The following is a 27,644-nucleotide window of genomic DNA, read 5'->3' as shown; positions in this document are numbered from 1 at the left end:
CAGGCTCCAGGCTCTGAGCCGTCAGCACAGAGCCCGACATGGGGCCCGAACTCAGGGACCGTGAGATCATGACCTGAGCCGAAGTCAGCCGCCCAACTGACTGAGCCACCCGGGCACCCCGTAAGAGACTTTTAAATATAAAGAACAAACTGAGGGTTGATGGGGAGGTGGGGGAGAGGGGAATGGGTGGTGGGCATTGAGGAGGGCACTTGTCGGGATGAGCACTGCGTGTTGTACGTAAGCGATGAACCACGGGAATCTACTCCCGAAACCAAGAGCACACGGTATGCACCCTGCATGTTAGCCAATTTGACAATAAATTAGATTTAAAAAATGATAATAAATTTTAACATTTCTCCATTAAAAAAAAAAAAAAAAAGATGAAGGAAAGAAAATGACCTCTGACCTAAGTGGTTGTCCTCAACTGTAGACGGTTGACTCCAGAGCCCAACAGTCTGGATTTAAGTGCTGCACGTGTGACCCTGCTGTCCACGCTTCTGGCCGTAAGCGGAGACACTAACGGATCCCACCTGGCCGGGTCACCGTGCAGTTTGAATGGATGATTGCAAAGGACTCAGCGCAATGTCTGGGACAGGGGAAGGGCTCAGTCAAAGCCAGGGAGGGGACGTGATTTCTCTGAAGACACACGGTAAAGGGGAGAACTGTCCCCGGTCAGAGGCAAGCCCCAGCCAGGGCATCTCCCAGCAGGAGCAGCCCCCGAGCCCTTCTGGGGACACAGATCTACCCCCACGGTATTACAGGCGTGGCTTAGAGCAGGGGCTGGCTAATTCCAGCCCACTGTTTCACGGGTCCTGAGAGGCACGATATTACATGCGTTTGACATGTCTGAAATGGGGATGCGTCTGAGAAGCCGCACCAACTTACAATGAGACCCGGCAGCATCTTTTTCTTTTTCAGCAGCCCACAAAAATAACGGGGTTGCCTAATCCTGTCTCAGACGTGATAAACTATGATAAATGAGACACGCCTGTGTGTAAAGCGTTTAATATGTGCAGGACACGCAGCCAATCCTTGGCTATTTTTTTGATCTCCTGAGATTCCACATCTTGTGCGGTCACCCATCACCCTGCCCGGTGTCTGGGTGTAAACAAAAAGTTACTTATTGGGGTGCCTGGGTGGCGCAGTCGGTTAAGCGTCCGACTTCGGCCAGGTCACGATCTCGCGGTCCAGGAGTTCGAGCCCCGCGTCAGGCTCTGGGCTGATGGCTCAGAGCCTGGAGCCTGTTTCCGATTCTGTGTCTCCCTCTCTCTCTGCCCCTCCCCCGTTCATGCTCTGTCTCTCTCTGTCCCAAAAATAAATAAACGTTGAAAAAAAAAATTTAAAAAAAAAAAGTTACTTATTAAGTTTTGATGTGATTTCTCCCCAGTCTCAGGTAACTCTGTCTAAAGTGAAACGGGTCTCCCGTCCCCTTGAAGGACAGAGCTGCAAAAGCAATGTGAGAGACTGAGAAAATAAATGAGTTTGTAGACTGGCATTTCTATCCCACCTCCCTGGAAAGCTATAAATCAAGGCTTTGAGTCCTAATGACAAAGCATCAAATAGGAGAAGCCTTGGGCTAAAATTTAAGAAGAAGAAGGGGGTGGGGCACCTGGGGGGCTGAAACATTGGTTTCAGCTCATGTCGTGATCCCTTGGTGGGTTCGAGCCCGAGTGCTGGCAGCTTGGAGCCTGCTTGGGACTCTCTCTCTCTCTCTCTCTCTCTCTCTCTCTCTCTCTCTCTCTCTCTCTCTCTCCCCCCTTCCCCCATTTGTGCTATTTTTGTTGCTCTCAAAATAAATAAATAAACTTAAAAAAAAAAAGACAAAGGGAGTACCAATGACAGCTCGGAAGCACATGTCCAAGCATCAAGGGTCTTACCTCATCACCATACCGTCGGTAACTCACTTCATACAGCACGATCAATCCATTGGGTTCTTTAGGCTCTTGCCACATCAAGTGAACCACGTTGTTCTCGAAGATTTCATGGGTCACAGGGCCAACAATGTCGTCTGCCTTGGCTGTAAGGAGCAGTGGTTAGAGGCAGGCACCTGACCTCTGGATCAAATCCCACCCCCACCGCCCCCAGCTGAACAACCTCAAGCCACTCGCATAACTTTCCCATGTTCCATTTGCCATGTGGGAGAAGAGACACTTCAAACTCACTTTGCAGGACCGTCCACATATCTATCTATCCATCTATCCGTCTATGTCATATCCCACTGGTTCTGCTTCTCTGGAGAACCCTGATTAATACAATACGCATATGCATTTCTTAATTTTACTTTATTTCCCTTATGGCTGTGTGCATTTGCTAGTTTCCATAGTGGCTACGTATGACTCATGTAATCAAAAAAAATAGTAAAAGCAGGGGCGCCTGGGTGAGTCAGTCAACCACCCGACTTTGGCTCAGGTCATGATCTCAGTTTCGTGAGTTCCAGCCCTACATCAGGCTCACTGCTGTTAGTGCAGAGCCCGCTTCAGATCCTCTGTTCCCCCCCACCTCTGCACCTCCCCCACTCATGCTCTCTCAAAAATGAATAAACATGAAAAAATAATAATAATAAAGGCAAATACCGATGGACCCTCAGGGCATTATGGTAAGTGAAATAAGCCAGGCAGAGAAAGACAAATACTGTATGATCTCACGCATATGCGGAATCTAAAAAAGGAGAACTCACAGAGAACAGAGACCAGAATGGTGGTTACCAGGAGCTGGGGAGTAATGCAAAGATATTAGTCAAAAGGGACAAACTTCCAGCTTAGGAGATGAATTAAGTGGTAGAGACGTAACGCATAGCATGGTGACTACAGTTAACAACACTCTAGTACCTACTCTGAAGCTGCTAAGAGAGTAGACCTTAAGTGTTCTCAATACGAAAGAAGAAATGGCAATCACGTATTGTGATGCAGACGTCAGCTACCCCTCTGGTGGTAATCGTCCTGCCACACGTACGAGTATCAAATCAACACACAATACGCCTTCAACTTACACAATGTTGTATGTCAACTGTAGCTCAATAAAGCTGGGCACAAATACAAAATGATAGGGCTGCCTGGGTGACTCGGTTGGTTAAGCGTCTGACTTGGGCTCAGATCACGATCTCGTGGTTCGTGAGTTCGAGCCCCATGTCGGGCTCTGGGCTGACAGCTCAGAGCGTGGAGCCTGCTTTGGATCCTGTGTCTCCTCTCTCTGCCCCTCCCCTGCTCACGCTCGGTCTCTCTCTCGCTTCAAAAAGAGGAGGGTGGGTGATGGGTATTGAGGAGGGCACCTTTTGGGATGAGCACTGGGTGTTGTATGGAAACCAATTTGTCAATAAATTTCATATATATATAAAAAAAAACAAAAAAACAAAAAGAGATAAAACTATAAATAAGTAAATAAAAATAAAAATAAAAGGGGCGCCTGGGGGGTTCAGTCGGTTGAGCATCCGACTTCGGCTCAGGTCATGATCTCGCAGTTCGTGGGTTCAAGCTCCGCGTCAGGCTCTGTGCTGACACCTTGGAGCCTGGAACCTGCTTCGGATTCTGTGTCTCCTCTCTGTCTGACCCTCCCCTGCTTGCACTCTTTCTCTCTCTCTCTCTCTCAAAAAGAAGTAAACGCATAAAAAATTTTTAAAATAAGTAAACTGGGGCGCCTGGGTGGCGCAGTCGGTTAAGCGTCCGACTTCAGCCAGGTCACGATCTCGCGGTCCGTGAGTTCGAGCCCCGCGTCAGGCTCTGGGCTGATGGCTCAGAGCCTGGAGCCTGTTTCCGATTCTGTGTCTCCCTCTCTCTCTGCCCCTCCCCCGTTCATGCTCTGTCTCTCTCTGTCCCAAAAATAAATAAGCGTTGAAAAAAAAAATAAAATAAAATAAGTAAACTAAGAAACGATGAAGGCAAATCCGCTCCAGCAGGCAGAGGGCTTCAGCCTGGGGCTCTGGGCACCACGACGCGCCCACCACCCACCTTCGGGCATGGTCCTGGCGCTGACGTAGGCGGCCACGCTGCACCTCTCCTCGGGGGCATCTTGGTTGCAAGCCTGCAGCTCGATGCGGTAGCCGGTGAAGTGACGCAGGCCGGAGATGACCAGCGACTCTTTGTTCACCACCTTCTCGAAGGGCTTGTGCTCTTCCGGGCTCGTGGGCACGCTGCTGGAAGTGTTGGGGAAACCAGGCACCGTGGGCACGGCGGCCGTCACGTTCCCAGCGTCGGCGAGGGCCCTGCGCTTCCGCGATGGCCTGTCACGACAGCAGGACACAGGCGGTCACGCGATCCCCATGTTTAAAAAAAGAAAACCGTGGACGCTGGAGCATCAAAGGCTCAAAATCAAAGACCGCAGTGCAGCGGAGATGCGAGCAGGCACACAGATGAAATGCAGGTTGCCAGGAGTTACAATCCGGAGCGGCTGCCCTCGGGGTGAGGGGGGAGCGGGGCGCCCCAGGACCACGAGCAGCAGCCCCACACCAACATTCCCCTGCATGTGCTTGATTTCAGGTTTTCACTGTGCAGATGGCTCAGCCACCCAGGCTCAGTGTTAAGAATAAGATGCCCGAAGCATGTGAGAGTCTAGCTTTTCGGGAACCCTGTCACACAGCATGGACCCAACAGCTCCAACTACCGGCCAGCATCAGCAGTGTAAACGGGAAAAATGCATCTTCTAGATCTTATTTTCCGTTTAGGGCGTCTGCATAATACGAGCGACTAATTTTTCATTCTTGGGTTAAAGAAAAAAAATCTTACCACTCAAGTTGGTAAGGGGAACTCCAAAAAAAGCCCCCCAAAACAAAAAAGAACATGCAGTCGACACACGTTTTCCCCCCATTTAAGAGGATATAAGAAATAAATGCAATTGCCTAAAAATTTATAAACACACACCAAACAAAAGCATAAAGAAAATCCAAATTATTCACCATCCCACCGTCTGCTGTTTCCTGTGGGCAATTTTTTTTTTTTCTGGAAATATTATGTGCAGGTATAAAGAAGACCGAGCTGGCTTTATGACCCTTTGTTCACTTCTTGTATCGGACACATTCCTCAAATACCTTCCTTCGAACATAATGCCTTAAGTACTGAGCACAGAATTTATGATTTTTTCTTTTTCAACGTGAAGGTTTCCCCCTCCTTGCTACCCAAGTACTGCCTGCTCACGGCAGAAAACTTGGAACACTGGGAAATATTCAATTGGATGCGTGAGTCAGAATTTACTAACCGTCCTCCTATGTTACCTAATACAGACCTACCTCATGGTATTACATTTTTGCATCACTGCGTTTCACAAGATACGGCTCTTTTAAAGATTGACGGGTTGGGGCGTCCCCGTATCAGGCGGGTCTACTGGCACCATTTTTTTGCCAACAGCGCTTCCTCACTTTGTGTCTCTGTGTCACCTTTGGGTGATTCTCATCATGGTATGTTTCAAACGTTCTCAGTATTCTTATATTTGTTACGGGGATCGGTGATCAGTGCTTACCACTCGCAGAAAGCCCACATGATGGTTTGCGTCTTTTAGCAAGGTTTGTAAATGAAGGTGTGTCCGTCGTTTTGTCAGACATAACGCCCTTGCACACACCCAACAGACTACAGTGTGGTATAAACATAACATTTACATGCAGGGAGAAACCAAAAAATTCACGTGACCTGCTTTATTGCGATATCCGTTTACCACAGGGGTCTGGAACCAAACCCGCAATGCCCCTGAGGCATGCCTGCGTAAGTGTCCCAGGTTTTTTTTTTTTTCTTTTCTTTTCTTTTTTGTTATTGTAAATATTGCTTCGATAATTGTCTGATTGTCTTATTAGATCCTAAAAGTAGACTCTTAGAAATCACTAGGCTGTATCTGTTCATCCCTATGGCGAAACTACTCTCCTGGAGCTTTGTATTGACCTGGGGTCTCCCCAGCAGCCCCTCAAAACTGCACCTCAGGACCACCACATCAATACTGAGGGTTACAGGGTTTCCTGGGGTTTCGTTTCATTTCAGATTTTGAACCAAGAGACTCCATATTTCTTTTTCATATTCTGTTTTTATAGTCTAACTATTGCTAGTATACCTACTGGCTTTTTGTTTATTTACATTGTAACTTTCTTTCCCAAACTCTGCTCTAAGAGCGTCAGAGTTGATACTCTTGGGTTTTCAAGGAACACACTAGAAAAAGAGTCAGCAAACTCTTCCTGCACATGCTAGAAAGTAAATATTTTGGATTTTGTAGGACACACGGTCCACATCTCTACTCAACTTTCAATGGCTTTCCAGCTATTGTGGCTTGGAAGCAGCCATACACAAAATACAAAGATGGGTGTGGCTGCATTCCGATGAAACTTCATTGACAAAAACGGGCAGCCAGCCTGCACACCGTAGCTGGTCTACCCCTGCCCTAGGCTATCCGCAATGACTATGACTGGGAGCGTTTCAGTACAATGGTACCTCGGCTGTTGGTTTCATCTAGAAAATATTTACCTTGTAGCAGAAGCATTCCACTCCTACTTTTATGCGAGGCCTCTTCTTGTTTCCCTCAGTTAGAAATTTTTTTTTTAATGTTTATTTATTTTTGAGAGAGACAGAGACAGAATGCAAGTGGGTTAGGGGCAGAGAGAGAGGGAGACACAGAATCGGAAGCAGGCTCCAGGCTCTGAGCTGTCAGCGCAGAGCCTGACGCGGGGCTCGAACCCACGAGCCGTGAGATCATGACCTAAGCCGAAGTCGGACGCTCAACCGACTGAGCCACCCAGGCGCCCCTCAGTTAGGAATTTTTAATTAACACTGTTGAATCAGATTATCATACGATTTTCCTCTTTGGACCTCTTGATGAATTATCCTATCTCCTGATCATAAACCATCGTCACACTTCTGAGTTAAACAAAATTGTCTGCATGCTGTTTCAATCAGGACATATGGATCTAAAGTATCACATTAGCTGGTCCTGGGGTTTCTGTTAATGTAGCATCTTCATCTGTGTCTGCTAAGGGGTATCATGTTAGTTTCATAAAACAACCTGGAAAGAGTTCCATAGATTGGTATGCTCTGAGAAGTTTCCATATTACAGCAAATAGCTGCTCTTTCAGAATTTCAAATAACTCACCTGTAAAACTCTCTGGGTCTAGGGCCTTTTTGTGACATAATTTTTTTAAGGTTTTGACTTGCAATTTTTAGTCATTTTCCAAGGTTATTAGAATATTTAATTTTTTCCACTTCTAGAATCAGATCAAATTAAAACTTCCCTCTTCACCAAAAGCTTCAAATTGAAGAACGCAACACTGTCCAGGGAATTCAACATGAAAATCTTCCTTTGACCCTAGTTTTCTGTCTCCTGCCTTACTTCTAATTATTTGTGATTTTCATCCTTAGATTTACAAGTTCAGCGATCTTGATTTCCCCTCCCCTACAATTTGTATTTTCACCTTTTTAAGTTGTTTCTTAACTTCCAAAATCACCGAAGGCTACTAACTTGCATCGACGCCCAGTGTTGGCGATATTCTACGAGTTCAAGGTATGTGATACTCTCATTTCCACTCTTGTCCAAATGGACTTTAATGAAAGTCTCTCCACGTCTGCTTCTCCCAAAAGGTATCAAAGTGATCGACTTTCAATCACCAGGAAGTTCTCTGCTCAAATGCTTGAGGTCAATTTTTAATCTTTACCATAGTCAGAAAACGTGTGGTCAGAAAACGAACCCTCCTTGGGGGCGCACGTGTTATGATTTTCTGTTGGGTCAAAAGACCAGTGAAATTCTTGGGTGAAAACCAAAGATAGACCCATGTCAGCAATATTCAGAACACTTCCATCCAGGCACAAACGGGCCAGCTGACCAGGACGCTGGTGCCTCGTGAGTAACTACTGAGAAATGGGTGTCTGAACAATGGGAAACAAGGAAGGTTCTCATCAAATGAGCCGAATGTATACACAGTGGTTCCCCTTTACCCGCAGTCTGGGCCCTCAGTGTCCACTGCCTACACACCCCACAGGCTCACACTGGTCCCCTGGTCACTGCTCAGGGACAAGTGCACTCCTGGCGTTGTGAGCCCAGAGACCAGAGATGCCGCTCAACACCCCACCATGCACAGGGCGGGCTCCACAACAGACAGCGATCTGGCCCTAAATGTGAGTACATCTGAGCTTGAGAAACCTGGGTCTGGACCAAAGCCTCAAATTTCTAGGCCTTTCTTTTCTATAGATTATATTCCAAGTGGCCACTAGAGGTCAGACCAGGGCCACGCACACATGCCCGAAAATAAACAAGGGAACCCACTGTGAGACAATGAAATCCCTCCACATGGCCCTGATCTGCCTTTCTAGCCTCCCCTCTGGTCTCCCCCTGCCCCCAAAGAGCCCGTGACTCATCCTGAGGCCCTGCCCTGCCCTGGCATCTCTCTGCCTGTCCTCAGTGGGGTTCTGTGATACGGCACACCTCTGCTCACGCCCGCAATCCTGCACCTGTCACCCCAGATCAAAACGCTCTCTCTACACCGTAGATGTTGAGAAATTAACATTTAGCAGGTGGATGCATGGAGGGGGATGTGTGGCATCTCAGAGGTACCCACAAATTACCCCCTCCCTCGTGTGTGTGTGTGTGTGTGTGTTGTTTTTTGTTTTTTTTTTTTTAAGTAAACTCTGTGCCCAATGTGGGGTTTGAACTCCCGACCGGGAGATCAAGAGTCGCATGCTCTACGGCCTGAGCCAGCCAGGCGCCCCTTGATTCTGTGTTTTAGTAAGAGTGTGTTAGTGAAGATTTTTTTTCCCGACATTCATGCCCAGATCCCATTTCGGGGTGAAGGCAGCTGACGTATGGACTCATGAAGCCTCTGGTAAGGGCAGAGCAGACTGTCACATGCATCAAGCCACAGAAGCCCCTGGAGTCTCAAAGGCACACAGCATGCTTCCTGCCCTGTCTGGCCGGCTGGCCCTGCACCGAGAAGCTGCCGGTGGCCACGCAGACATTCTGCAGGTGAGTCATACCTACTGTCCTCAGCACCAGGGCTTGAAAAGGATTTTCTGTGAAAACAAAACCAACCACTTTGAGGACAGACAGAACTCCTTCAGAGAGACCTCTTCCTTCCGACACTCTGGGAGCCACACTTCCTCCGAGCAGACCAAGGGCGCCCTGCCCTTCGCCATGGACCACTCATCCCAACGCCCGAATCACATCTTCTCCAGCAGGTGCAGAGAACACAGAAAGGGGGGCGGGGGCAGGAATCAGAGATTCCCCCTTGGGATCCCCCTCGGATGTCAAACTTGATCACATTTAAACATCACAGGTGACTCGGCCGCTGGCTCGAGCCCAGCAGCGTTTTGTTTTTAACCAGTAAAAGAGTAGCTGCCTCAATGCCTGGGCTGTGCCATGAAGCGCTCTTTTGGACTCGGGGTCACCGAGGAAAAACACAAGGAAGAATTTTTTTTTTTTTAATGTCACATCTCGATGCTTCTGGGGACACATCTATTTGCGTGAGGAGCGACGGCAGGCATTTGAAAGGAGCCGTTTTAGAGTCTTCCTTTATCCCAGTGTCAGCGTTTTGGGGTTTCGATCCACTTTGGAAATGGCCCTGTGCCTCGGATATTTCTGGGCACCCCATCTGCCGAGGTCTGTAAGGGGAGTGAGGGAGGACGTGGTTCACAGCCTACGGTCGCTCACTGGCTGCCGTAACCTGGGGCAGAGGACTCTCCAGCTGAGAAACCCAGGCTTTGGATCCAAAAAAGAGGAAGCGACTGGGGGCCCCTGGGTGGCTCCGTCGGTTGAACGTCCGACTTCCGCTCAGGTCATGATCTCACAGTGTGTGGGTTCAAGCCCCGTGTCGGACTCTGTGCTGACAACTCAGAACCTAGAACCTGCTTCCGATTCTGTGTGTGTCTCTCTCTCTGTCCCTCCCCCATTTGTGCTCTCTCTCTCTCTCAAAAATAAACAAAGTGACTGCAAAGAGTCACGAACCCGTGATGCACGCAGCACTGCTGGTGTTAGGGGGGTGGAGGCAGGGATACTGTTTGTCATCCCCCAGCACACGGGACGGCCCCACGGCAAAGGAGGGGGCTGGCTCCAAACGCCGAGAGTGTCAAGGCTGAGAAGCCTGGGTGACTCACGTGCTCTCGCCGTCCTAGGAAATAGGAACCATGATTATCTGCACTTGCCGGACAAGTAAGCTTGAGGCCTCGAAAGAAACATGCCATGTACCTAAATGTCTCTGCAGACAGCTGACTAGCCTCGAGTCATTTTCGCTGCAAACCCTCTCACATCGGATGGGATGTCAATAAGTCCCTTCATTCACCGAAGGAAACCCAACCTTAAACAGGAGAAGCCTCCAGGTTTTGAAGATGCCATAGAAATTTCCAGAAGGATGAGACAGCTGCATAGATGAACAAGGAGCACGGGCCCAGGGGGCCCTCCTCAGGGGTGTGCCTCGATAATCTAACGGAGCTCGTTTGAGAAGTCAGATGGCAGCCCACGGGTGGGAGGAAGGGTTTGGGCCACGTCGGGGAGCAAATGCTGAGGGTTTTTTTGTTTTTGTTTTTTTTTTAACTTTTCCCCGTTTGGGGTGATTATTCCTGAAAAGGCTTCTCCTGAATCTCCCCCTTTACCTGCCCACCCTCTGGGTGCTACTTCATCTTGTTCCCCAGGGAATGACCCCCAACACCAAGCCAATGAAAAGTCCTGACCTGGGCACGAAAACCACATTGTGCAGGTAATCCTCGAACGTCTTCCTGAAAGAGGACTCCTCCAGCTCCTTCAGGATCTGAGAGTCGGTTTTGGGACACGAGCAGCATTCGCCAGCGGACTCCTCGTATTCACTCTGATTGTGCTTCTGGGAGCCCTCGGACTCGAACGGCGGGGACCAGGTCCGGGAAGGCAGCTTCAACCCTAGAGACGGGCAGAGCAGGTGGCCTGAGATCTCTCCCCGCCTGACCCCACAACACACACACAGCAAAGGGGGGGGGGGGTCTTCTCAGAGGGGCTGGGCACACGGGGCAGCTGTGCAGGTCCGTGTGTTCCAGAAACTGTGAGACACCATAATCCCATCGGGCTGGAGACCGTAAGGTAACTAGGCATGACCCTGCCTCATGGAACTTACACTCTAGTGCATGTGGATGGAGGGATCCACAATAAACTAATAAATACGTATGCCATGAGTCAGCTGGCAGGGTAAAAGGGCACAGGATGCCTGGGGGTGCTGTTTTTCACGAGGTGGTCTCGGAGAAAGCGACCGCTGAGCAGTCCCAAACTAAGTAAAGGAGTGAGCTATGCACATACCTTGGTGCAAGCAGTTCAGATGGTGCAAAAAGCAAGTGCAAAGGCCCTGTGGTAGGAATTTCCTTGGAATGCCGAAAGACAGCCCCCCCCCCACCTGCTTGCATTGTTTCTTTCTCTCTCTCAAAAATAAAAGCATTTTTAAAAAATTAAAAAAAATAAGCACAGAAAAAGGAATCAGAAAAAAAAAAAAAGAAAGAAAGAAAGAACACCAACTGCTGGAAGGTAGTATCCTAAAAACACAAAGTTGCTTTTTTTTTTTAATTTTTTTGGAAATTTATTTATTTTTGAGAGAGAGAGAGAGAGAGAGAGCATGAGCAGGCAAGGGGCAAAAAGAGAGGGAGACACAGAATCCGAAGCAGGTTCCAGGCTCTGAGCCATCAGCACCGCGCCCGACGCAGGGCTCGAACCCACGGACCGCGAGATCACGACTGGGACTGAAGCTGAATCCTTAACCTACTAAGTCACCCAGGCGCCCCCAAAGTTGCTAAGTGCCACCCTGGCTGTGTCTTTTTTTTTTTTTTTTCCAACATTTATTTATTTTTGGGACAGAGAGAGACAGAGCATGAACAGGGGAGGGGCAGAGAGAGAGGGAGACACAGAATCGGAAACAGGCTCCAGGCTCCGAGCCATCAGCCCAGAGCCTGACGCGGGGCTCGAACTCCCGGACCGCGAGATCGTGACCTGGCTGAAGTCGGATGCTTAACCGACTGCGCCACCCAGGCGCCCCCCTGGCTGTGTCTTGACCCGAGCCCGGTCCCAGGGGTGCCTGCCATCCATCGTGTGGGCACAGCCACACTTCTGATGCAACCAGGCACATAAAGGCTACTTTCTCCAGCACAATCCACGAAGGGCCCTGGGATTCACCTATCCTGCAGCCAGCCCTGGTGCCTGCAGCCTCCCAGGAGCTCCTGAGCATTTTTCTTCTCCCCCTGAATGCGTCCTGGAGACAATGGGCTCCAAGTACCTTCCCGTGAATGCTGAGTATCCACTCGGAAACCCAAGTATTTATACAGCTGTGAAAGCCTACAAGGGACTCTTAAAAATACTTGGGACGTGTATTAATAGACACGGACTAACCTGGCTGGGTTAACCATTAAAGGGACTGGTAATGGCATTATAAATGGAAGAAAAAGGTAGGATTTCCTGAGTGAGGGAGGCTGCTGAGAATTTTCTGGAGGGGAAAGGACCTTTCATGAGGTCAGACACAGCTCCTCACCCCCCGTCACCCTTTCTGGCACCCACGGCAGGGCACTTAGCGCCGCGTGGTTTTTCTCTGACTACGCAGTAAAAGTATGGGTGACGGGGCACCTAGGGACAGTCCCATCCACAGAGACGGGAAGCAGATGGTGGGAGCCAGGGGCTGGGGGGGGAGTCAGTGCTTCACGGGGACAGAGTTTGGGGAGATGAGAGAGTTCTAGAGCTGGATGGTCACGATGGTCAACCAACAGTGCGAATGGGCTTTAATGCCACGGACCTGGACAGTTAGAAATGGCTAAGATGGTCCATTTTATGTTATATATACTTTACCATAATTTTTTAAAATGCAGTTGAGGGTGCCTGGGTGGCTCAGTCGGTTAAGCATCTGACTTGGGCTCAGGTCATGATCTTACGGTTCGCGGGTTCTACCCCCACGCTGGGTAGAGCCTCACTTCAGGCGAGTCCCACTTCTCTCTCTCCGTCCCTCGCTCACTTGCGCCCTCCCCTCCCCCCCAAATAAAAACGCAGTCGATAACACTGCAGTGTATAACTAAAATATGCTAGGGGAACAGAACTTAAATGTTCTCAGACACACAGACAAAAAAGATAAAAATAGGAGGTAATGGATGTATTAACTAACTACCTGGGAAAAATCCCTTTACAGCATGTATGTGTATCAAAATCATCCCAATGGACACTTTCACTACCTTCTGATTTTACCTTTAAATATCTTACAACTCAAACATACCTCAATAAAGCCAAGTGGGAGGGAAAAACATAGCTGATACTAATAGGAAACCAGGACTGGTCACAGTTAGCAAGCTTACTTATTGTGTGTATTTTTTTAATTGTGGTAAAATACACATAACATGAAACTTACCATCTTAGTCATTTTTAAAAACGTACAGCTCAGGGGCATTAAGCACATTCACACTGTCATGCTCCCACCCCCACCATCCACCGCCAGAACCTTCCATCTTCCCCAAACTGAAACTCTGTCCTCATGAAACAGGGATTTCCCCGTCCCCTCCCCCACCCCTGGGGCCCACGATCTACTCTCTGTCTCCATGGATGGGACTCCTCTAGGGACCTCCAATGAGTGGAATCATACAAAATCTGTTCCTTACTAAGTTTATTTTTAATTACATAAACTTTGTGATCATTACAAATTTTTTTTTTTTCAACGTTTATTTATTTTTGGGACAGAGAGAGACAGAGCATGAATGGGGGAGGGGCAGAGAGAGAAGGAGACACAGAATCGGAAGCAGGCTCCAGGCTCTGAGCAGTCAGCACAGAGCCCAACGCGGGGCTCGAACTCATGGACCGCGAGATCGTGACCTGGCTGAAGTCGGACGCTTAACCGACTGCGCCACCCAGGCGCCCCTCATTACAAATTAAGCCATTTTTTTTAATGTTTATTTTTGAGACAGAAAGAGACAGAGCATGAGCGGGGGAGGGGCAGAGAGAGAGGGAGACACAGAATCCAAAGCAGGCTCCAGGCTCTGAGCTGTCAGCACAGAGCCCGACACGGGGCTTGAACCTGTGAACCGTGAGATCACGACCTGGGCCGAAGTCCACACTTAACTGGCTGAGCCACCCAGGCCCCCCAAGCCACGTTTAAATAGCCACATTGTTGGGGCGCCTGGGTGGCTCAGTCGGTTAAGCCTCCGACTTCGGCTCAGGTCACGATCTCGCGGTCCGTGAGTTCGAGCCCCGCGTCAGGCTCTGGGCTGATGGCTCGGAGCCTGGAGCCTGTTTCCGATTCTGTGTCTCCCTCTCTCTCTGCCCCTCCCCCGTTCATGCTCTGTCTCTCTCTGTCCCAAAAATAAATAAACGTTAAAAAAAAAATTTTTTTTTAAATAAATAGCCACATTGTAATGACAGATTTAGACTTCCAGAATAAAAGTGGTTACCCTTTAAAAAAAAAAAAAAAAGAAAGAAAAAGCAAAGAAGGTATCAGGGGCCACCGCCGGTGGTGGTTCAAGCTGGTGGTTTCGGTTACTCGAATGCAGGGCCAAGAGCTCACAGCTAAGCCGAGGAATGTGCTTGCTCTCGAGTTATATAAAGCATGGAAGGAGATAAATCACGTTTGCAGCCCTCAGCTCAGGCGGGGAATGAGGTCACAGGCATACATATAGCACATGATCTTAGAGCTGGGACAGCTCCCGGAGATCATCTGGCCTCCTGCCCCTTCTCCCAAAAAGGAGGCAGCCAGAAGCAAGCTCAGTGACTTGCCCAAAGCCCTACAGCCGGAGCGAGAGGTCCAGCCGAGAGCAGCCCGAGGGCTCAGGGCCTCGGCCAGGCCTCACCAGCCATCCCTGAGCCTCTGCCCCCGAGGTCAATCACTGAGGAAATCACTAACTTAAAACAATCTAGAGAAAAATAAATACAGACAAACATAAAAACAAACTGACCAAAAAAAAAAAAAAAAAAAAACCAATGGGGGAAAATGACATCTATTTCTCCAGTTTGATGGGGTTTTTTGCTTTGTTTTGTTTTTAAATCCAATTTTAATTAAAATTCTAAGCTAATTTGGGGCGCCTGGGTGGCTCAGTCAGTTAAGTATCCAACTTCTGCTCAGGTCATGATCTCGTGGTTCATGGGTTCAAGCCCCACATCGGGCTCTGTGCTGACAGCTCAGAGCCTGGATCCTGCTTAGGATTCTGTGTCTCCCTCTCTCTCTGCCCCCAACCCACTCACACTCTGTCTCTGTCTCTCTCAAAAATAAATAAACATTAAAAAAAATTTTGCAAAAGTAAAATGTTAAGGGGGCGCCTGGGTAGTTCAGTCAGTTAAGCATCTGGCTTCGGCTCAGGTCATGATCTCTCAGTCTGTGGGTTCGAGCCCTGTGTCAGGCTCTGTGCTGACAGCTCAGAGCCCGGATCCTGCTTAGGATTCTGTGACTCCCTCTCTCTCTGCCCTTCCCCTGCGCACGCTCTGTCTCTTCTCTCTCCCTCTCTCTCAAAAATAAGTAAAAACATTAAAAAAAATTTTTTTTTAATTTTAAACTAATTTATACCAACTAATTTGAAGCACAAATAATTTCCTATTTTTCTACAAATGGATGAAGCCTGTTAAGTAAACAAGATTATAGACTGAGGGGGGAAATCATCACTAGTATAAATTTTTAATGGAAAGCACAGAAGAGAACAGATTGCCACTCCTTGCTGTCTCCAGTCCTTAAAACGTGAGGGTCTAAATTCAGGGGCTAGAACTCTTCCCTGACTTTGTCAAGAGCCTCTCCATTCCTAGCTCAGCGCAAAAACACAGGGGGTTAACACAGCCGCATCCCCACAGGGAAAAGGGGGGGGAGGAGAAAATTCCAGAAGGAAATGGTGGCAAGGCATAAGAGCTATCTGGTTTTGACGTGAGTCTCCAGAGTGTCATCAGGTTGAGAAACGTGTGTGCACGTTCTTGTATGAGAGGCTGTGGAGTGTGTGAGCGTGCACACACACCCACACGTACCCTGGGAAAACCAGGATGTGGGGAGATGTTTCCCTCGAAGCAGGACAAAGCAGATCGTCCGCTCCCACACACCCCGCCCGCACTCACCTTTGAGGCAATAATCCAACTCATACAGCTCGCTGTCCTCCGCCTGCCTCTCCCAGAACACCAGGTAGTGTGTGATGTTGCCATTGGGGTCCGAGGGAGGCTTCCACTTCAGAATGATCTGAGAGGAGGAATTCGAAACCGAGATAGGATCCAGGGGGACGGAAGGGTCTGCAAAGGAGAAAGGAGACAGGTCCACCGTGAGCAGGAGGCGACTGGCTGTCGGGCGGGCGCAAGGAGGACACACGTGTTGGAGAAGTCACGCAGATTTTCGCCGCAGTGATGACTGAACCTCAGAGGACGCTGGAGGCCTGTCGACGTTCACCCGGCAAGCACACTTGTCCACTCATACCACACATCACATTGCCATTCATTCATTTACACAACAGGCATTTACGGGGCTCCAGCCGGGCTCCAAGCTCTGTCCTGGGCACTGGGAAGACGCTGGGGGAAAGGAAGATAGCGGGAAGAGACAAATAAACTCACGTTTTTCTGGTTAACGTGCGTCCCAAATGGAACCCAGCCGTGGGGCAACCGTCAGCACTTGGATCCCAGTCGTCCTCATCACTGGAGTGGCGGCTCATCTAAGAGTCCCCCAAAATGCACTACCTTTGGGCCCCACAAAACCTACCCCTCAACAATGCAGGTGGCTGATCCCTCAGTGGGGGGGGGGGGGCCAGGGGCGGGGGGGACTCAAGGCAGAGGAAGCTAGAAGTTTCCAGAAACTGTTAAGTCATTTGGTATCGTTGGAGGACACAAGATGAGGGGCACCAGCCAAAAAGGCCGGGGCTGGCTCATGAAGTTTGGGCTGTGTCCCCTGGGACAGGGCTTCTCACCCCCAGTACTATGGACATTTGGGGCCACATAATTCTCTGTTGTTGCTGTGCAGGATGTAGGGAAAGCATCACTGGCCTCCACCCATAGCCCCACGTCCACCGTCACAACAACCAAAACTGTCTCCAGGCATCACCAAGCATCCCGGGGCGGCGATGGGTGGGTGGGGCGAATCACCCCGGGCTGAGAACCCCCACAACCGGAGAAGGACTTGGGCTTTACGAAAATACAACTAAATCACTAGGAAATACTCCAGCCCGCCCCACCTACCCCCCACCCCCCCAGAATGGAAGGAGAAGGGACACAGCGATGAAGTAAAAATGGCAAAACACTGTAATTATCGAAGCTGGGAAATGGTCATGGGGCTCATTTTTCTTCTACTTTGGTGAATATTTGAAAGTTTTCCATAATGGGAAGAATGTGTATACATATATATACACCCTTCAAGTGACTTGTTGCTACTGTCTTGTCTTTTGAAATTATAAACCCCGGCACCCGGCTCTTTTAAGAAGCCAATAAACACAGGGCGCCTGGGTGGCTCAATCGGTTGAGCATCCGACTCTCGGTTTCAGCTCAGGTCATGATCTCACAGGTGGTGAGTTCAAGCTCCGCATCAGACTCTTGGCCGTCAGCACAGATCACCTGTCCTCTCTCTATCTCTGCCCCCTCCCGCTCATTCTCTCTCTCTCTCTCTCTCCCAAAAATATGTGAATATCTAATAAATAAATTAATTAAAATTTTTTAAAAAGAAGCCAATGGCCACAGAAAAGAGCACTTCTTCCATCACCATGTCAACCCGTTAAAGGCAAGATTTCCAACTCATATGACAAACACTTACTGGTGGCATCGGTCTGGACATAGATGATGTCACTCTTGGCCCCATACGTGCGGCGCTCATCAGAAAAGGTGACCAAGGTCTTGACAAAGATGGCATACTGGGTCCAGGGCTTGAGACCCCGCATCAGCCACCCTGGGTGGTTCTGCGACTTGGGGTCATTGGACCTCAGAGGCGGGTCAATGTCCACCACCGTCCAGCTGTTGGAGCCACACGCGTCCTGCCCGTCGAACTCAGTCACATTCTGGTAAGGGCTTTCAAGACAAAGCAGGACAAGACGGTTATCATTTCTTGACTATCGCTCTGAGCACGGAGAGACGCAGCAGGAACAGTGACGTCCTATAAGGTTGCGTCCTGTTCATCAACAATCTTATGTCACAAGGAAAAATGACTCAGGTCCCAAAGAGAAGGGACTACTTACTTCCCTTACAGCTCATTTTCCAATTAACAGTTGATGGCTTATTGATAAGACTGTAAGAGAGACTACTTCTCGGCACACATTTTGACACATGATACATCTTCAGAGACGGAATAATGATTAATATGAATACGATCGCCACTTCCTTTTCTCCCTTTAAAATTTCAGGACAGTCAGGGGCACACCTGGCTGGCTCCCCTCAGTCAGTGGAGAAAGAAACTCTTGATCTAAGGGTTGTAAGTTCAAACCCCACATTGGGTATGGAGATTACTTAAAAATAAAATCTTTAGGGGCACCTGGATGGCTCAGTCGGTTAAGCACCTGATCTGAGCCGTCACGTCATGATCTCATGGTACGTGAGTTCAAGTCCCGCATAGGACTCCACACGGGCAAAGTGCAGCCTGCTTGGGATTCTCTTTCTCTCCCTTTCTCTGCCCCTTCCCCATATGTTCTTTCTCTCTCCCTCCCTCAAAAATAAATAAGTAAACTTTAAAAGAAAATAACATCTTAAAAAAAAAATTTTTTTTTTCAGCACAGTCGTATACAGTGGACCCTTGAACAATACAGGCTAAACTGCATGGACCCACCTACATGCATATTCTTTACATCACAGGACTATAAATGCATTTTCTCTTCCTTATGATTTTCCTAATAGCATTTTCTTTTCTCTAGCTTACTTTATCGTGAGAATGCAGTCTGTAATACATATACAAAATACGTCTTAATTGACGGTTTACGTTATCGGTAAGCCTACCATCTGGTCAATAGGAGGCTCTTACTAGTAGCTAAGTGTTTGGGGAGTCAAAAGATATACATGGATTTTTGACTACATGGGTGGCAGGGAGGTCAGCACCCCTCACCCCTGCATTGTTCAAGGGTCAACTATGCTTAAAATGACCAGGTGTTGTTTAATGGGGACAGAGTTTCAGTTTGGGAAGACAAAAAATTTCTAGAAATTTCTAGACAGTTGCATAATACTGTGAATGGATTTAATGCCACTGAGCTGTATGTACACTTAGACATAATTAAGCGGTCAATTTTATATTATGTATGCTTTACCACAATTCTTTAAATGTTGGGGAAAATGCCAAATAGATTTAAAAAATAAATTTTTAAACACCCATGGAGTAGACTGAGCAAATTCTGTTAAGGATGTATCTTGGTGAGATGTACGTCTATGCGGCCAAATGGAATATTGCTGTAGGAAACTGGCCAATCTGGACCTTCAAATGAAACCTGTTTCAATTCCTGATTTTGACAGATGGAGATGTTAGCAACTTCACACGCCATCAACTTGTGAGATGGTCTAAAGGAACCTATGATGGTTATTCCAGAAGGAGGAGAGAGATCGAGGAATCTCAGAGGGGAACATCTGAACACACACACCACCTGCACACCTCTTAACCTTTCAACTTACGCCTCTTTGTAGAAGAGCATGAAGCCCAGGAGGTCTCGGAAGTCAGGGGGCCAGTACGGCTCCCATTTCAGCAAGATCTTGTCGTAAGATGTCCGAATGTAAGAAAATTTAAGTAGTTCATTTTCACCTAGGAAAGTTTAAAAACAACAGCAGTATCAGTACTAAAAACTTGTTTCAGCCCAAAGCAGGTGATCCTACATTTCCAACAGCGTCCATGAGGAAGGAGATGTCAACCCGCTGTTCCCTTGATGGGTCTCATTCCCATGTGCCTTCTCCCAGTGTTTAGAGGCAAGAACTGGTCGTGCAAGGTGACCCCTACCATCCCTACCACAAGCCAGCGACTTGGCCAGATGCTTAACTGAGTAACAGCATCAGCACCAAACTAAGGACAACCGGCCAATAGTTACTGGGAAAAGTGATTTTCAAGAGTAACATCTGTCCTGACGCAATTCTGTCACACGTGTGGACCTGCAAGCCTTCCGTGTCCGAAGACATAACTCCCGGGCAAATGCACACATGCCACATAAGTTTAGAGAGCATATGCAGATCTTGGAGAGACCGGGCCTTGGAAAGACCAATTCCCTCTGCCTGCGATGCAAGCCCTCCCGTAACCTCCACCCCAACCTTGCTCTCCTCACCCCACCCTGGATTCCCACATTCTGCCACAAGGAACCAACTGCATAGGTGGGTATTAGTGGAAACCTTGGCACTTCAATGCTCACACATTCCTTCAAGAAAGAACCTGTCGGAGGAGAGTAGTCACCTAACACTCTCCAGCTATAACAACTGCAGGGTCTGCTATAGCATTTGAGCCGAGGTCATATATAAGGAGGTATCATTCATTCATTCATTCATTCATTCAATGCCTATGTGGCATCTTCCAGTATCAGGCACTGTATCTGCAGTCAAGAGAGAAGATACACCTGTCCTCACAAAGCCTATAACACACAGAGTTTTCTAGCTCACTGGGGTGCAGTGGCACACCCCCTGGAGGCCACCGCCATGTTGAAAGGGGAGGGAAGCCATGCTATCTGGCCCACGGGCTGGAAGGACCAGGGCATCACCACTCACAAGACGCCTGGTCCCCATTGGTCTTCAGGGCAATGTCGTTCCGCTCCTGGCGCCCCTTGGTTCCTGAAACCTCCTCCATCTTGTGAATTTCCGACAAGCAGAGTTTGGGATTATAGTGGAAGAAGAGTTTCCCCTGAGTGATGGTGAGGTTGTGTTTGCTCCAGTCCCATAGCTGCCTCAGGTTCTGGTTGTCCAAGGCATAGAAAGAGTAGTTCCTATGGAAACACACACAAACCCAGTCATACATGGGTTTGTCACCTCCAACGCCAAGGCTGGGGGGCCATGGCTGGAGCTGATCGTGTCCGGTGCTACGTCCCCAGTCCTTAGCACTTGCCTGGCACGTGCCCGTTAAGTGTTAAATGAAGGGTGGGAGGAACAGGGGAAGGTGAGGAAGTCTCCGTGGCCAGGAAGGTGTCTGTGCTCAGTCGTGTGGGGGAGGAGGGTAAGCGATGGGCTGAGATACGGTTTTGCAGAGGAGAAGAAAGGAAGACACAGCGGCACCTGAGGTGGACCCAGGGAAGAGAAAAATAGCCTCTCTGGCCAACAGGTGACAGGCCACAAGACTACAGTGGGCCCAACCCTCTAGCACACGGCATTCCAGAACACAACCAAGAACACTTAACCTTCCTTAGCAAAGGAAGGTTCTAGAACAGTTCACTAACTGGGTTAGATCTGTGCCTTAGAAGATCAGTGGGCCACCAGCACATGACAGATGGGAAAAGGGAAGCATCTGGACCTGTTCTGTCAAGACAGAAGTCGCTAGTCACATCTGGCTACTGAGCATCTGAAACGTGGCCATTCTGACTGTACCGGAAGCAAAAAACACAGACTTTAAGGACTTCACGTGCAAAGAAAGGATGTAAAAAGTCTTGTTTATCATTGTCCTGTATTGAGTTCACATCAAAATATCATTTCAGATGGAATGCATTAAGTAAAATGCACTACTGGGGCTCCTGGGTGGCTCAGTCAGTTGGGCATCCAACTTCAGCTCAGGTCATGATCTCACGGTTCATGGGTTCAAACCCTGTGTCGGGCTCTGTGCTGACAGCTCAGAGCCTGGAGCCTGCTTCTGATTCTGTGTCTCCCTCTCTCTCTGCCCTTCCCTCACTCATGCTCTGTCTCTCTCGGTCTCAGAAATAAACATTAAACAAAAAAAAATTTTTTTTAATTAAAAAAAATAAAATAAACAGTTCAGTGAGTTGGCTTCTCAAAAAGCCATTCACAGCCCCCTTTTCCCGGCATTCACTTATCCAGCCTCCCTCGCAACTGACAATAGCCAGGTGACCCAAGGAGACAAAAGCAGGAATCAGTGCTGGGGGCGAGAGTGTGGGAGGCTCCAGGCAGGTTGTTTTAAGGAGACAGTCAGTTGGCCTGGGCCTTTGTCCTTCCCCCTTTCGCCATGAGGCTGGGGGTGAGGCAGCCATCTTGTGACCATGAGGGGCACAAAGATGGACAGAACCTTCCTGTTGGGACAGCCTTCCTCAGACTTCTCGCTCATCAGTCCATCTCTACCTGCACGAAACACAGCTAGTCTGGCTTTCTGTTGTTTTACTGACCTAAATAGAGTGAGCAGACCTGGAGGGGGGTGGATCTGAGAAATGAGAAAATGACAGCTACGGCAAGGAGAGGAGTTCCATTTTGTACATGTTGCGTTTGAGGTTTCTGGGGGTCAGCCAGCTAGAGGCGGGCTTGAGGGTAAGCCAGGGCTGGGGGTCTCAGCACAAGCAGAAGAGTGCTAGAGAGACGGCCAAGGCTGGGAGCTCAGAACACCAACTCCCAAAGGCAGGCGGAGAAAGGGAGGGAGATGAGGAAGCAGGGAGCGTATCCCCGGCCACCGATGAGAATTTCAGCAAGGAAGGAGCAGGTGCAGCCAATGTCAGAGGGGACCAAGAAGTGAGAAGGCACAAGACACAGAAATCACAGGGCCCTGGTCAAGCCTGCATTCCAACTCATAACGAAGCCCAGACAGCACCCTTGGAGGGCACAAAGTTTGAGCTGGACTGCCATTTCCCAAGAGTGACTGTATCATTTTCCTCAGCTGGGTCTCTGGACAGGTTCTGGCACATTCTTTCTTCTCCGGGCTTCTCTGGATACTTTCTCCTAACAGATTCTTTGGGGGCTTTAAAACCCCCTAAGTTACATCCTTATAACTACAGTTAATAATACCATATCACAGGGGCGCCTGGGTGGCGCAGTCGGTTAAGCGTCCGACTTCAGCCAGGTCACGATCTCGCGTGTTCGAGCCCCGCGTCGGGCTCTGGGCTGATGGCTCAGAGCCTGGAGCCTGTTTCTGATTCTGTGTCTCCCTCTCTCTCTGCCCTTCCCCCATTCATGCCCTGTCTCTCTCTGTCCCAAAAATAAATAAAAAACGTTGAAAAAAATTAAAAAAAAAAATAATAATAATACCGTATCACATACTTAAAAGCTGCCAAGAGAGTAGATGTTAAAAAAGTTCTCATTGTAAGAAAAAAAGTTTGTAACTGTATGTGATGGTGGCTGTTAACTAAATTTGTGAAGATCATTTTGCAATATATACAAATATAGAATCATCTTATACACCTGAAACTAATATATCAATTATATACCTCAATTATGAAAAAGAACTGTTTTTCTTCCCCTTCAGTTTTATTGAGATATAACAGATTTATAACGCTGTTAGTTTCAGGCAGACAACATAATGATCTGATACTTGTAAATATTATGAAACGATCACATAGTAAGTTCACATCCATCACCTCACAGGCTTTAATTTAAACAAAAGGGTTTCTTATGATGAGAACTCTTTTAAGATTTTCTCTCTCAGCAACTTTCAAATATAGAGTACAGTATTGTTCATCACAGTCACCGTGCAGTACATTACAGCCCCAGGATTTATTTATGTTACAACCGGAACTTTGTACCTTTAGACCACCCGTTCCCTCACCCCCTTCTCCCCGTCTCTGACGTCCACCAATCTGTTCTCTGTCTCTATAAGCTTGGTTTTGTTCTGTTTTGGGAATTCCCTATAGAAGGGAGATCCTGCAGCATCTGTCTTCCTCGGACTTATTTCACTTAGTATGACACCCTCCACGTTGTCGCAAGTGGCAGGATTCTCCTCCTTTTTTACGACCGAGAGACATTCCGTTGCATGTATGTGCCACCCTTTATCCCCTCATCCGTCCGTGGACACGGGTGTTTCCACATCTTGGCAAAAACCCCTACGTTGTTTCAACTCGTGAACTTCCTGGTGAGCGCTGGGGCCACCGACACAGAACCGGGCCACGTACCCGATTTCCAAGGTCTCTCCCCGAATCAGCCGTAACTTCCGGAAAAAGGAAAGTGACACAAGAGCATAGGATCTTCGGATCTTCAGATACCCAGAAATTTCTTCAATGAGTCCGAGGTTGGCCTCCAGCTCAGCTGCCAGGTTGTCTAAGGAAAGGAGAGAATATCCAGTGAGTTTCGACAGAAATATGTTTACCTTCTCATAATTTCCCATAGTGAGGAGTCAACCTACAGGCTGCAAACGACTCCAACATAACCTGCTCAAAACGCATCATCCTTAGAATATGATCCGCAGCCTTTAACTTCGGGGTCTGCAAGTCCCTCTCTAAGTGACCAGTGTTTTTATTTTTTCTCATCTTTTACCTTCTTTGCCCTCCTCCAGACACATAGGCCTCCCCACAAACTAGGCACATTCCTGCCTCAGGACCTTTGCACTGGCTCCCTCCTTTGCCCAGGATATTATTCCCTGCTTGGTTTGCTTCATCCCCAACTCAAAGTATATGCCTCCCGAGACCAGAAACTCTTCAAAAAGAGCAAACCCCTTTATTCTCTATTTCAGGGGCTGGCAAATGACAGCCCAGGGGCCAAATTCAGTCTGTTTTGTAATTAAAGTTCAGTTGGAAAAGAGCCACGCCCCTTTGTCCGCACGTTCTCTGTGGCCTTTTTCAAGTCCACAACAGCAGAGCTGAGTAGTTATGACAGCGACCATCTGGCCTGCAAACCTGAATATATTTACGATAGGGCCCTTTGTAAGAAAAAGTCGCCAATCTCCGCTCCCTTCGTTACCCTGCTTTACTTCCCTTCATAGCAGGGTCCACCCCAAGTGTACATTATGTGTGGATGTGTTTATTTGTAAGATCCATCATGCATGGGTTTTGCTTTGTTCACTGTCAGTATTCAATAAATGTTTCCTGAATAAATAAACAGAGGGGTGCCTTTTTGCCTGTGACAGTATTCCTGAACACAAGGTCCCCAGACCTGCAACAGGGACCGGTTCCTACTCGCTAAAAACGCAGATTCCTGCCTAAGAATGCAAATTTCCAACTCGGAAAATGAGAATCGAAGGGTGGGTGAGGCCAGGGCTGAGCTGTGAATTTCAGGTCTGGAAGCCAACTTCTCGGGGTGGCTCCACTGATGACTGTCTGGGAAGGTGGGTCCCTGCCGGCTGCCGCCCCCACCCCCAGAGCACTCACTGCCCCCTCGAATGTTGATGATTAGGCTTCCGTTGACGACGGTGCAGCCTCGGAGCTCCTGGGCAGATGTCACCGAGTCGATGGTCTTCTCGCCTTCCAGGATGTGGCAGACCTTGGGACAGGGGCCCAGGCAGGGAGTACACATGAGGCTGAAGAAAGAGTGGAAAGAGGGGGCTCAGGACACACAGGACCCCACAAGCGTCGCAGACACCACACTGCACAGGGTCCCAAGTGACTGGACCTAGGCTGTCACCCTAAGGCAGGGGGCTTCAACCACAGCACGGCTGACATTTGGGGCTGGGGAATTCTCCATTGTGCGGGTGGCCCACACCTGGAGGGTGTTAAGTGACATCCCTGGCCCCCAGCAGCACCTGCCCCTCGGCATGACAGCCAAAAATGTCTCCAGACATGGTCCCCTGTGGGGACAGTAAGAACCACGGTCTAACGTGCAGGTACATGTCAGTGCTTCATGGTGGTAGGTCCTACAGCACTGCCCTGAAGTCAGGAGACTCACGCTTTTACCCCAAAACGATGGGGCCCCTGCCATACCCCAAATCAGTGGGGATCCACACTGCACCCCATGGAGGATCACGTTCTACCCCGCAGAGACAGGACTCCCTGTCTCCCATCACACTGAAGGGGGGGACTTGGGTGTTACCATGGTGATGGGAATTATTCCGAGCTGATGGGCCTGTGGGAGGAGGACCCCTCCTGCCGCCCCAAGAAGAAGGGGTGCTTCCTGTTGTGTGGGTTTGACGAGCCCACATCTAGAACACAACCTCACACGGGATCGTGTGTGATGGGGGCAGCCTTTGCCTCGGTTGCCTGTAGCCCAGGTCATCGAATAGAATACACAGCCCCTGGGAGTCCTTTGGGAACCAGCCCTCCCCTGTGCCCCACCCCTGCAGGGTCTGAGGTCGGTCTAGGCTGGCACAGCCCCCTTAGGTCCAGGCAAGATCCAGGCCAGGCCGGGCACTACCTTCTATCCCCCAGGAGGGGGTCAGAAGTGGGCACACAGCCAAGTCAGTCCAGTGGGGGTTTTACTGGAACCTCCCAGAAGGAGAAGCTGTCTAAAGTGCTTGGCACATGGAAAACAAGAACCATGCGTCTTTGCTCTGATGGCGACTTTTTATTAGCAGCATCAGTGTTGCCATTGTGTGTTCTTAGTCACACACCGGGGCACATTCATTCTTCAGAGAGACCTCTGTGATGATAGTGCCACAAAGAACACATCCGGTCCCGTCCCAGTCCTGGCTTCAGGCGCCCTTGGAATGTCCTGAGAGGTGGGGGCATCTTTGTTATGCTAATGAGGTGGTCCCAAGGTGGCTTTAGGAAGGGGGCTGGTCACCAAAAAGACCAAGGATGGGGTTAGATGTGTGGGTCGTTCAGCCACTGAAGATGGGGGTTCAATCACATGGACAGACAGACAAGGATTCAACTGATCACAGCTGTATGATGAGACCCACAGCCCCCCCCCCCCAGGAAAAATTCCGGACAGCAGCTCAGTGACGTTTCCTGGACAGCGAACGCTGGGAGGGCTGCGTCCCCGATTCCACAGGGCAGAGCTGGGACCGTCCTTGACAACGTGTGCATCTTTAGTAATAACGCTGTCCTTGTAAGTGTGAGTAGCGTAAGTGTCGGGCGGTAAGCTTTGACCGTCAAGGCATCCATTTCAAAAGTCATCCCTCTGCCCACGTTCCAAACAACACAGCCAGATAAGGAACTCGGATGCCCCCACTCATGAAGCTCCCTCTGTCAGAAAGCCCTGGGCGACCTAGATAACTGACCTCTCGAGTGACCCCAGTTCTCCCTTCCTGCCCTAATTCCTCTTCGTAAGCTTTAAATATACCAACGAGTGAACCCGCAAACCCCCTGGCCGGGACCCCAGTAACGGCGGAGCCCCAGTCCACACTCTCTATCCGTGATCTCACTGTGTGGCCCGCAAGGGTGCCATGTAACCTCCAGGACTTGTGAGTCATCACCCTTGTTCCTCAAAGTTCTCAGATAGTCCTGGGGTGCCTGAGGAGCTCAGTGGGTTGAGCGTCCGACTTCGGCTCAGGTCGTGATCTCGTGGTTCGTGGGTTGGAGCCTGGCGCTGGGCTCTGTGCTGATGGCTCAGAGCCTGGAGCCTGCTTCGGATTCTGTGTCTCCTCTCTCTCTCTCTCCCTCCTCTGCTTACACACTCTCTCTTTCTCTCTCTCTCAAAAATAAATAAACATTAAAAAAAAAAAAGTTCTCAGAGAGTCTTTGCTGAAGTGTGTCCTGTGATCATAATAAGAACCACAAGGGCCGGCCCAGCCCTGGTGGGGACGCGTCTGGAGCTCACCACAGCCTGGGTGAGCCCTGCAGGCATTCCTAACCAAGGGCACTACCCTCAACAGGCTCAGGACTGACAGAACAGTATGGCTTTTTTTTTTTTTTTTAATACTGTGACTTGTTGCAGCAGATTATTGAACCTGAATTAGGCTACGTGAGAACCCCCAAGTTCATAGCCAGCCGATCAGAACTATGGGTGGCCTGGGTACCCCAAAAGTGTGGCTGATATCTGGAGCGACGGCAGTCTCGTGGAGGACGGGGCCCAATGTTCACGCCAGGTGGTCAGTGTCAGAATTGTATCACAGACTCCCAGGTGATATCAGAACAGCTGGGGCAGAA

General features: G+C 49.1%; 1 protein-coding gene across 2 annotated transcripts in view; it reads right to left on the bottom strand.

The window, feature by feature from the left end:
- Positions 1-27,644, bottom strand: part of INSR (insulin receptor) — a 139,762-nt gene that overhangs the window by 23,505 nt on the left and 88,613 nt on the right. Inside the window, exons 4-13 of one of the 2 annotated variants that reach the window (XM_030299196.1) lie at positions 24,990-25,138; positions 23,799-23,943; positions 20,533-20,747; positions 19,462-19,588; positions 17,630-17,880; positions 15,961-16,128; positions 10,620-10,821; positions 8,931-8,966; positions 3,945-4,216; positions 1,878-2,017 (exon numbers count right to left, since the gene is read on the bottom strand). In XM_030299196.1, coding sequence (XP_030155056.1) covers positions 1,878-2,017; positions 3,945-4,216; positions 8,931-8,966; positions 10,620-10,821; positions 15,961-16,128; positions 17,630-17,880; positions 19,462-19,588; positions 20,533-20,747; positions 23,799-23,943; positions 24,990-25,138 — 1,705 coding nt within the window. The remainder of the gene's footprint in view (positions 1-1,877; positions 2,018-3,944; positions 4,217-8,930; positions 8,967-10,619; positions 10,822-15,960; positions 16,129-17,629; positions 17,881-19,461; positions 19,589-20,532; positions 20,748-23,798; positions 23,944-24,989; positions 25,139-27,644) is intronic. The other variant, XM_030299201.1, reaches the window with a different exon arrangement.

This window comes from Lynx canadensis, chromosome A2 (genome assembly GCF_007474595.2).
Source record: "Lynx canadensis isolate LIC74 chromosome A2, mLynCan4.pri.v2, whole genome shotgun sequence".
In the NCBI taxonomy this organism is placed as follows: domain Eukaryota; kingdom Metazoa; phylum Chordata; class Mammalia; order Carnivora; family Felidae; genus Lynx; species Lynx canadensis.
This window is presented reverse-complemented; position numbering and strand designations above follow the sequence as displayed.